General features: G+C 38.4%; 1 protein-coding gene across 1 annotated transcript in view; it reads left to right on the plus strand.

Moving 5' to 3' along the window:
- The window catches only part of THSD7B (thrombospondin type 1 domain containing 7B), a 1,037,490-nt gene that overhangs the window by 752,544 nt on the left and 272,661 nt on the right, over positions 1 to 12,285 (plus strand). Inside the window, exons 13-14 of the mRNA XM_023730207.1 lie at positions 5,520 to 5,714; positions 11,870 to 12,133. Of these exons, the coding sequence (XP_023585975.1) occupies positions 5,520 to 5,714; positions 11,870 to 12,133 (459 nt within the window). The remainder of the gene's footprint in view (positions 1 to 5,519; positions 5,715 to 11,869; positions 12,134 to 12,285) is intronic.

Here is a 12,285-nt window from a genome sequence, read left to right on the forward strand (position 1 = left end):
TGGGCCTGCTGTCACCCTGAATTCAGACTTCCAACCTCCAGAACTGTGTGATTAAATACCCACTTTGTGGTATTTTGTTATGGCAGCCTTAAGAACTGAGACATGTATACTCAGGCCTAAGGGATGGCCAGGAGGTGGATGATTTGGGAATTCAGCTTGGGGGGTAGAGCCCTGCAGAGTCTGCTCACTTGAGCTTGCCCCCTCCTGATGCAGAATCGAGCTGGAGTGAGAAGAGAGGGGGGCAGGCCAGGGACTCAGGGCTGGGGATGATAAACCCTGCACAGCCGCAGCCCAACCCGAACCCCATGTCATCCCAGAGTTCTACACTGGGACCTGGCTTTCCAAGTCATTAGCAAGATTTATCTGTTAAAGCTGGAGAATAGAACTGGCATTATTACACATTTATTAATTTGATTTATAAATTTTAACTCTGTAAAATTGTAGTCTATGGTCTAACACAAACTTAACTGATAACTGACCCACACCCACACGTTAGGAGCAGCCTAGGGTAGGGTTATTAAAGTAGTGACCTCGCTATGCAGACGCTGAACCTGTAATTTTAAGTGTATGAGCCCTGTGAAGGGTGAAATAAAAGCTCCTGTTGTTGTTAGGTGCTGTCCGATTGGTTCCAACTCATAGCAACCGTATGTACGAGAGAACAAAACACTGCCCGGTCCTGCGCCATCCTCACAGTCTTTGCTACGTTTGAGCCCATTGTTGCAGCCACCGTTGTCAGTCCATCTCCTTGAGGGTCTTCCAGAGTAAATTGCAAGGGAAGGAGGGCAGCCAATCACAGTGTTTATTTCTCTGCACGTATGTCAAGGTGTTCCAAGCTCACGCTGGCTCATGCGGTTTCCCCTGGACCCTTCCTAAGCATCCTTTGGGTGTCCATTTACAGGAAGACTTCTCTCGCTTCCCTGGGGCTAAGGCCCCAGCAGTGTGCTCTGGCAGCCCCTTGAGTGTGTTGAAATGTTATTTCCATGAAAGTTTTTTCTTTCACTTCTGTATCCCAGGCCACTAGGGCAGCCACTGACTTCCAGAGCTTGTCGTGTAAATGTTTGCCAGTCCGAGCAGTTGTTGCCCACCATCGTGGTTCCTGAATGTGCATTCAAATTGAGCACTGCTCCTGAATTGAAGCCGCTTGCTATTGCAGGACGGCGAGTCTTACATTGATAGAGCCCTTCTAGTTTTCTAGTATGCCACCCCCACTTCTGGGAAATCATGACCTCTTGAAAGAAATTCTTTCTGCCCTTTCTCTTCAACTATTAGAGTTGAACTCTGGTCAGAAGCAGCTTCTGGAAAGTAATTTGGGTGTCCTTGGTGAAGGTGATGAGCACTGACAGATCTGAGGTAGCAGCCTTCACCACTTATTTGGTCTTCCCTGGCAGGACATTATCATTTCTTATCATGAAGCCACTAACCCTTGCCTTGTTTATATCATAATTGAAAAGAAGAAAAACTTATCACAGCGTGTCTGACTGTTGGAATTTAGAGGTGACAGGGGGCAGAAACACCAACCATTTAGTCATAGTTAATAATCTGCTGATTTTAGTCATCATTTAAGCCTAAGAAGGCTGCCTGACCATTTCACATTAATGGCAGTTCTTAAAAAAAAAAAAAATTAACTGTCAGACACAGTGAGAATTCATATAGACCCTTGCTTGGTTTCTTTTGCTGAGTTCTCAGATAATTTTACATTTCATGCCATAACATTCCTTTTCATACTGCTAACACTGAAAAATATCAGATAACAAGGGAAAACAATTAGTAACTCTTCTCCCCACTCCAAACTCCCTTATTGCCAAGTCTCACTTTATGTAGTAATTAAGAGAAAAATGAAGTGCCTAAAGTCAATTCCATGTGTCATGTACATTGCTAGGCACTATGAATAGAGCGATGTGACCTTGGACATTAAAGAGATTATTTGGCGGGTTCTAGGTCACCCTACCATACCCATTGGCCAGACAACTGCTCTTACCAGAGAGCCCTTGTCTGAGCTGCTGGGCTCAGAAACCTGCTTCTCCTTCGTTACTGAACAAGGATGTCCGGTTGTCCCAGGCAGCTACTCTGAGGGCCGTATGCCCAGAGCTTCTGATAGCTGTGACTCCGATAATGCTGAACAATGAGGTCCCGCTAGAGCTATTTGGAATAATTTTATCTGGGAATAAAATTTTCCCCCAGTGAAGACTGTAATATTCTAAGAGTAATAAATGAAATATAATTAACCATTAAGCATGGAACTGCCACTCAAGCAGTTCTGCCCAGATAGAGATATTTGGAAGAAAGGGTCAGAAATAACTGCCCTTGCCCTTTCCTAATGGAAAAGAACCTTCCCTCTGGTCGGATAGTGCAGTACTTGAAATACCCCTTATGGATCTGCTTAGAGGCAGGGCAGTTATGGCACCGGGTTTCCTCAGAGAAATAATGCATTGGGTAGCTAGTGTACTTGCAGGTTTGAGTGCCTAAGGTGGAGAAGTTGAAAAGAAAAAGAAGGCACCAAAAGAGAAATATTTTCTCTAGATTGTAGCCTGCAAATGATTTGCTATGATCTAAGGGACCCAGACTGAGTTCAACTAAATAGCAGCAGTCTGACAGATCAATTCTCTATAATGGCTTCATTTGTAGTGATTCTTTCCACACTTGAAAAGAAATTAGATTCCTGAACTTGAAGAAATCTGAGAACCATAAGTCCTGGTCTAAACTGATGATTGCATGATCTGTAGTGTGTCAGTTGCCGCTCACCCGTGGGTTACCAATAAAAGATCCTCAGTGTCCATAGAGAGCAGTGGTCCTCAGGCTAATATGGCTATTGTCAAACTGCATGCGACATCTTTGTGTGATTTCTGTGCCCCTTAGAGACCTCTAATGTCTTTGTTAGACAGTGCTACTAACCAGATTCTACAGGAGTTATGGGTCTGATTTGCTCTGCACAACCCTGTTAATGTAGTAAATGTATTTAGGGTGTGTCCAATCTATCAGTTCATTAATGGTGATTATGAATGTAGTGCCAGAATTAGGAGACAATTCAACCAAGGTTTTCTCCTCAACTTTATCCTTTGGACTCTGAGATTGAACAAGGAACCAATATTGTGTGGAGAATGATAGTGTGTCATGGATAAATGCCTGGAGAACTATGAGCTGGCTTGTATTCAAAAACAACTATAAAGGATAATTATAATAATTAATAGCATTTATTGACCCTTTAGTGTGTACCAGACACTGTTTTAAGAATTCTCTTATTATACCCATTTTAAAGATAAGGAGACTAAAGCATGAAGAATCTAAGTAACTTATTCCAGTTGATATAATCCCTAGGTATTTGGCATTGGAATTTGCACTCATGCTGTATGATTGCAGTGTCTGTGAACTGCATCATGCGCTGCAGCTATTCTTTCTCAATTTCTTCTACTTTTCTTCATTAATGCAAAAAGTTCAAGTTTGCAATGTAGACTTTCATAAATCCAGGGTATTCTAATTTAAGTAGTTTGTAAAACTTCAAAATAACATTGAGTTTGTGTTTTATCATCGTCATCTAAACTTATTCAGAAGGAATGATAGAAAAATGAATTAAAATATTCTAAATGATTTATTGTCATTGGAAAAAATCTTTGTATTCATTTAGAAGTTCAAATTTCAAATAGCCGTGCTTTTAAAAAGTATTTTAAAATTCCTCTTTCATGTTATTCAGTACATTGTGATAGTGGAAAAAAAATTCTTGGCAAGATGAAAATCCTCTAAATTGACTTCAAATTGGTTATCTAAACAGGAAAATCAAATAGCATGGGCTTGTACCCTACTTAAGATAAAGTATATTGCTGTATTCATCATTAATGACTGTAATATTCCAACAAAGAAAATGCAGTCGATGTTGGCTTGTTGTGCAATGGATTTTGTCCCTAGAATATGGATTAAAAAAAAAAAATTCAAAATGAATGGATAGTCCCACCAGCTGTGAAGCAGATTTACAGACTAGAAGTGTTATGTGCCCTTCTATTGTCATCTTAGCTAATTCCTTCATCCTAAAATATTACATGAGTTTGGCTTCCACCAGTTCTAAAAAAGTTAGATTTATGGTATTTGGATAAACGTGTTCTCTGTTACGCTCAGAATAAAGAAAGGAATTTAGAATAAAAGAAGAATGAACAACTCACAGGAAGCCCTATGTACACTCACCCTGTCTTAGGAAAGTTTGCATAAGGAGTCATCAACAGTGTTGAGCCTAAGCTGTGGTCTCATTATTCCCTGTAACATGATAGTTTTCAATAGCTATGATAAAAATGATCCCTAGCTGTAGATTCTTTAGGGTAACGAACTTAGAAATATCCATTAATACACACCGTGTCCAAAAGCACCATGCCCAATGTTAGTGGCCAGGGGACAGACTGGGTCAGATTCACCTGGAATACTTAAAGACAAAAACATTCCTGGACTTCTCCTCCAGAGGTGCTGATGCAGTAGGTCTGGAGAGATGCTGTGGAACCTGTATATTCTCATAGGCACCCTGGTTAGGAATCAGTCTAGAGCAGTAGTCTTCCCCAGGGAACATTTGTCAATGTCTGGAGACGTTTTTGGTTGTCGCAGCCCTGGGTGTGGTGGCTACTGGCATCTAATGGGTAGGGACAGGGATTCTGCTAAATACTCTACAACGCACAAATGCACAAGACAAACCCATACCACCCGCAATTATCCAATATCAAATGTCAACAGTGCTGAGGTTGAGAAACACTGGTCTAGAGAAAGTAAATGTGAAGGTACATCCTCAGGGAGCCCGAAATTAATCAGAGTGAATAAAAGATTCACAGAAAATATCATGCACTCATGATTAAATAAAAGAAGTGGCATTAGTCCAAAGAATCAAATAAAAAAATTGAAATTTCATAAATATATTGCCTCAAGATTATTAGTTATTTTATCTTATGACTAGGGACATTCTAATTGAAAAAGTATGTGAGAGAAAGTTTAAAGAGTTATCTGCAGCTGGTAGGGTATTTGTAATTGGAATTATTTGGCTACATTATGCTTGTGCATAAAAAAAAAGATTAAAAAATTCTAACATAAATTCCTTAAATACTGACTGTGAATTGAAAATAGAACCATGTCTGTAAGTGCCATTAAAACAGGCAAACACACAAAAATCAAATCCAGGGATAGGTCATATGGTTTGTGAATGTTTTTGTCCTTTTTGTCCTCATCTTAAACTCTTACAGATTATCCTTCCTAGTTTTATATAACTGCTGGAGATCAGATGCTCAGAAACAGGACATGTAATAAATTTCTGGAAGTTACTTTGTTTGCTGTCAATGCAGGGCTTAAGTTAATAATGAAAACCAATTAAATCCTCAAATACCTCCAATGGCAACAATAAAAATGTAATTTCCAGAAAGAAATAAAGTTAGCTATGTTGAACACCTTGTGCAATCACAAGGATAACCAAATTTTCAAACATTCTGCTATTTTATCAAAGAACCAGCAGCTGAATGATTTAATCAAAATAACAAAAGAATCTGTGCTCTTTTTAGCTGTCTCTTGTGTTTCTGATGACAACCAGTTGGCAGAAATGATGGAGTGCCTCAAGCAGACAAATGGCATGCCTCCCCTTGTGCAAGAATGCACAGTCCCATGTCGGGAGGACTGCATCTTCACTACCTGGTCCAAGTTCACGCCCTGCTCAGCGAACTGTGAAACAACCCGGAGTAGGCAGCGGCACCTCATAGGTAGGGTATGCCTTTTACTTACAGGTCTTGTGCGACGAGTTGTGGACCTCTGAACCTCCCAAGTAGAATATAAACTTCAGAAGAACAGGAATTTTTGTTACATTTGTTTGTTTTGCCTTTTTTCCCCCTCTGCTATGTATTTTTAAGGAGCCCTGGTTGCCAAATGGTTAAGCACTCGGCTGCTGTCTGAAGGGTTGGCAGTTTGAACCCCCCACCGGTTCCCTGGGAGAAAAGGCCTGGCAGTCTGCTCCTGTAAAGATTACAGCCTAGGAAACCCTATGCAGCAGTTCTTCATATAGGGTCACTATGACTTGGAATCAAGTCAACAACACAACAATAACAAATGTATCCTTAGTACATCTACTTGGCATATAATATGTCCTCAGTTAATATTTGTAAAATGAATGAAAGATGTAAATCATTTTATAGCTACAAAGTTCCTCTCTATGTGGTGTTATAATCTTTGTAGTCATAAAAGTCAATTTACCCATCTTCTTTTGAGTAGTTGATGACAGATTTTCTGGTGGTTTTTCATGCCAGCATCTCAGCAAACTTGAAAGCAAACCATCACTGATTTGGAAAGATCATCAAAGACAAGTATAACCTATACCATTGTCTTTTGCCATTATCTTAGAAGAAATTTGATATTTTAAAATTATAGTAGTGTGTGGCAAAAATCACACTGCATATATAAAATTTCCTTTTGTAGTAATATTATTAATTATCAGTTATGTTTAGATCTGCAAAATTAATGAAAATTAAAGAAATTAAGGTCCTAGAACAATTTTTGCCTACACTGTACAAATAATTGATGCAATAGTATATTTTACTGCTTGTCTAGATAAATCTGCCAGACCTTCTCTTAACTGTGTGTGTATTTGTATATGTAGGAAAACTTAATTTGGAGAATTGAGAACCAAAGGAAAAATGCCAAAATAATCATTGAAATAATAAGATTGGCATTGACATCCTTGAAGAATTAAGCACAAATGACCGCTTGTTTTCATGAGCAGTTCAAGTGCTAATTCTCTTGGTTTTAAGACCCTTGTAGACGAACATTTTCTTTCTTTCCTCCTGTCTTTCTCTCTTTCTCTTATTTGCTCCTTCCCTTCTCCCTTCTAACATACATGGCGGTAAATGGATAGATTTAGACTCTAAGACCACCTAACTCTTTCTGTCTTCAACACACACACACACACACACACACACACACACACACACACACTCACACTCACTCACTCACACACAGGCACATAGACACACATACAAACCACTCCATTGCATAGGGAGGCCATCTAGGTGTTTTGCTTTTTATTTATTTATTTTCATTTTTACCAAGACACTTTAATTCGCTGTCTGGGTGTTCCTTGTGTTATACCAAAATCAGCCCTGGAGATCATCACAGGTTTTAGAGTAACTGACAATTAGATAAACTATTTATACAGTGCTCAAAATAATCCATAAGATAAAAAATCTATCTGGGTTATTAAAAATTATGTATTATTAAAGGAATGGAATAACTGTTACAAGCTAACATATACACATTTAATATTCACTAGTAGTTTTGTGGTTTTTGTGGGATCAGCCATAAATTTCTTTTTGACAGGAAAAGTGTACATATCTTTAGGATTGTACTAGGTATTGATTGTTTTAGCAGTAGCTGGTTCTGAATTCAAAAATTAATGCTGATTTTGATTAAAATGTAATCAAAGTAGAGAACCACTGATAATTTGTTTCGTATTGTGAGAACGATTTCTGCATTAACTAACTTGCTTATAATCCTTCTTTGAACCGCGATGCCATATAATTAAGATGGATAACACAGGTGTAGAAGACAGAATATTTGTACTACCAGTAACTTTAAGTTGCCTTGTAGATGAACATTTTTTCCTCCTCTTGCTCTTTCTCTTTTTTCCTCCCTCTTTCCCTTCTCCTTTCTTCTTTTTTTAACTTCCTTTTCTCAACTATTCAATAAACATTTTTTGTTTAACATTTATATATGGTAGTCCTTGGGAATATCACAAGGCAATAGATGAACATGATCCTAACTTAAAGGAGTTTTATAGTCTAATGAGAGATAAAGACAGATTTTTATTACAGACAATTACAATGCAGTGTAGTACTTGTTATAATAAGTGTTGTATAAGGTGTTATATTAGTTTATTATTGCTGCTGTAACAAATTACCAGAAACTTGGTGGCACAATACACCCAAATTTGTTCTTTTACACTTATCAAGTCAGAAGTCTGATACATGTCTCATTAGGCTAAAAGCATGGTATTGGCAGGACTACATTTCTTTCTAGGAATGTAAGGAAGAATCTATTTCCTTATCTTTTCCAGCTTCTAGAGGCCATCCACATTCCTTGGCTTGTGGCCCTTTTCCTTCGTCTTCAAAGTTAGCTGCATTGCATCTCTCTGATCATTCTTTCATAGCCATATCTCTCTTTTGCTCTATTCAGCAAGGAAAAATTCTCCCATTTGAAGAACCTGTGATTAGGTTTTCCACCTGAAAAATACAAGATAATCTCCCCATTTCCATAATCTTAATCATATCTCCTAAATCCCTATTGCCATGTAAACTAACATATTCACAGGTTCTAGGGATTAGGAACTGGACATCCTTGGGGAGCCATTATCCTGCTTATCACAAGTCATGCAAATACAAAAGAAGAGCACACCTTCCAATCCCACAATGTAGGTGAGTGAGTTCAAGGAAAGCTTTCTAGATCTATTAGCTTGGGTCTGAAGGACAAGTAGGCATTAACTAAGCTAAGGAGGGAGAGTAGAACTGGTAATAATGTCTGGAGTAGCACATTCAAAAGCCAGGAGACAAACATGTAATTTCTAGGAAATGAAAGATTCTAGGCATGGCTGGATTGTAACACACCAGAAGCAGTGTGGTACAGTGTAGGCAGGGGCCAGATACTAAGGGCTCAGTTCCTTGAGGACCATGGTAAGGAGTCTGGACTTCATTCCATGAACTTTGGGAAGTTACTCAAGAATTTTATGTATACAAGTAATGTGATCAAATTTATGTCTTTGAAAGCTGGCTCTGACTACAGTATGAAGAATAGATTGGAGGGAGTGAGGTATGGGGGCAATGAGATTTTAGAGCAAGATGTGGTAGAAATCTAGACTGGAGATTTCTGGATGTGGAAGTTAAATATGGTTGGTAGAAGTTGGAATGGAAATAAATGGACTAATTCAGGATATATTTAGGAATTTGAAATTATATGTCTTTGTCATTAAGCAGATGTCGGGGGCACAATAGAAAGAGTTAGGTGTGATGTGTCAGTTTTCGACTTGACCATGTTGGTATAATTAAGAAATACAGAAAGAGAAAGAAAGATTGTGGTGAAAAGAGGATGAGTTGGGGTTTTGCCAGGTTGTGTTCTATTGGACTTTTAGGTGCAGATTTATAGTCTGTGAGTCAGAAGCTTTGGAAAGAAATCTGGACTGAAGATAATAATTTGGGATTTAAGAGATACAGATGGTAATTTAAACTCTTGATGTGGGTGAGGGTGTAGGATCAGAAGAGAAAAGAACCTAGGGCAGCACCCTGAGGAAACTCATCGGTTAAGAAAGGTCTAGAGGGAGAAGAATTCACCAAATAAATACATAAATAAGTAAGGTATGGCCAAGGAGGTGGTGTGGGCATGGTGTGAGAGTGAGAGAACAAAAAGTGCAATATCGTGGAACTCAGTGTTTAAAGAATGAAGATGTGATCAGTGCTGAGCAATAAATCATGAAACATAAGGAATAACATAATTCTTGGGATTTTGTTTGTTTTGTTTTATAGCTTTGGCAAGAGTGATTTCAGGAAAGTGGTAGACTCAGAATTCAGGCTAAAATGGGTAAAGAAGAGAGTTGGACTTGAAGAGATGGTGTTGGGGAGGCTCCACGGTACTTTAGAGAAGTTTGGGGCTGCGAAGAGCTAGAGACTTGAGCATGTTGAATGCTGACAGGAAGGAGCCAGTTACCACCTGTAATATACAAGCAGTCCCCGGGTTATGAATGTCCAGTGTATGTACAACCCATAGTTACCAACCAATCACAGTAAAGCCTATTATATTAAAAATTTGAAGTACATACAATAGTACATAATAATAAACAGGTGCTAATTTGCTATGTGCATCAAAACATTATTATTATTATTACTGTATTATTATGTTAAAGATGTTTTAGTGTTTCTGGAAGTGTTTCTTTAATGTTTTTTATTCAAAGAAAGGTAAACTATATACTGAGACAAACATTTGACTAACATTAGATACGAACCATACCCAACTGCTCCAGCTTACATACAAATTTCACTTAAAGACAGATTTAGGAATGGAACTCATTTGTAATCTGGGGACTACCTGTAGAGTGGTCCTCCCTTATCCCAGGGGATACATTCCAAGACCTCCTGTGGATGCCTGAAGTTGAGGATAGTACTGAACCATATATATACTATAATTTGTCTTATTTATACGTATCTATGATAAAGTTCAATTTATACATTAGGCACAGTAAGATATTAACAACAATAACTAATAATAAAATAGAACAATTATAACAATATACCATAATAAAAGTTATGTGAATGACGGAGCAGTACTGTGCAAGATTTCATCATGCTATGTACTCATTTAACACTTTCGGACCAAGGTTGACCATGGGTAACTGAAACTGCAGAGAACGAAATGGCAGATGAAGGGGGGCTACTATATATTTCAACCAGTAAATTCTCAAGGTCAGAATGGAGGGTTATTCCAAGTAGGAGTCCCTAATGGTGGAGGGAAGTGAATACATCCTTCCAGAGGAACAGAGGTGTGGCTGAAGCTACTCTCAGGTTCTTTCAGGTTCTATAGGCATCTTTCTTATTTACTGGGGCGTAAGCACTATGGCAAACCCTAGAGTCAATCATCTACCTACAATGATTATCAGACTCTTGTGATGTAAACCATCTGATAATGAAAAAGTAGCCCATGCTGCAACTTGGATCTGACATTTCCAAAACAGCCATAAAGACTGAATATAAACCAATAAAGCTGCCAGCTTTTTTTTATAACTAGCCCAGACTCTAGCTAATGAATCACTAATGAGGAAATAAAATGTGGAATTATTATATCTAGGAAAAAGTTTAGTAATCTAGAGGAAGTATGTTGGTGGCAAAGTTGAATCAAGTTACAGGCTGACTTGAATCCACTAAAAAAAATGATCACATATTCACAGCTGTGAAAAATGATTCTGTCATTGTCATTACTCAAAGTTGGGATCTCAGCTAAAAGTTCCGTCAAAGTCATTTGGTGAGGTACAGTCATTCTAGACTACTTAAGTTAAAAGGGTTTCTTAAAATGGAAGTCATAGCTTTCTCTCAGTTTAAATGATCCATCATGATTTGAACGTTTATTTGAATTTATTGTTTGTGTCAGAAATTGTCAGCTGCCTGATAGCAGAATTTAAAATGAATTCAACTTTGTCAACTACATTCCAGTGACTCCCACCCCAACCCCAGGGCCATTCTTTGGGAGAATATTAATTTGTTTCTTGAATAAATGTTGTTGTTGTTAGCTGTGTTAGTCAAACCATTGTGATCCACAGGGTTTTCATTGGCTGATCTTTCAGAAGTAGATTGCTAGCCCTTTATTCCTAGTCTATTTTAGTCTGGAATCTCCCCTGAAACCTCTTCAGCATCATAGCAACACACAAGCCTCTATTGACAGACAGATGGTGGCTATGCATAAAGTTCATTGGCCAGGTTTCTAAGCCCGGTCTCCTGCGTGGAAGACAAGAATTCTACTACTGAACCACCAGTGCCCTCACTGAGCAAATAAACTCTATTTTTAAAAAATTACTTGGAAAAGAAAAAAAGATTACTGCTTAATACTTTTGTTTCTTCGTCAACCATTAATTTCAAGGCAAATGGATGCAAGATTTCACAGTTTCACTGAGAGATGCTTCCATTGTCCAAGAATTTACTCCCATGGCAAAAAAAGAGATAGAGATATAGGTAGAAAGATAACCATAGGTAGAAAGGGTGAGGGGAGAGAGAGAAGGCTTCATTTTATTTAAAGTTTAATATTTTACGAACTTGTAATTACAAAAATGTGAGTAACTTTTAATAAAACAGCAGATATGAAATTAATACATCCATATCTCTTATTGGAACAGGGAAAAGCAGAAAGAAGGAGAAATGCCAGGATACTGACCTGTACCCTGTAGTTGAAACGGAACTGTGCCCTTGTGATGTATTTATATCCCAACCTTATGGAAACTGGTCAGATTGCATTCTTCCGGAAGGCAGAAGGGAGCCTCAGCGAGGATTGCGGGTACAAGGAGACACCAAAGAATGCGGAGAAGGTGTGCGCTTCCGAACGATAGCCTGCTCAGATAAAAATGGAAGACCCATTGACCCCTCCCACTGCAGCAGCTCTGGTAAGGAGATGGATGAGGAGAAACAGATGAGAACGTTGACGTACAGCCTAGGAGGTTTTCCCAAGCTCCAGGACTAGTAATTTTGTTTGTTAATAATTGTTTTAGTTCTCCTTTGTCAATAACACAATAACACTCTGCCTCTCATAAAATAT

Source organism: Trichechus manatus, unplaced genomic scaffold (assembly GCF_000243295.1).
Source record: "Trichechus manatus latirostris isolate Lorelei unplaced genomic scaffold, TriManLat1.0 scaffold00033, whole genome shotgun sequence".
Classification (NCBI taxonomy): domain Eukaryota; kingdom Metazoa; phylum Chordata; class Mammalia; order Sirenia; family Trichechidae; genus Trichechus; species Trichechus manatus.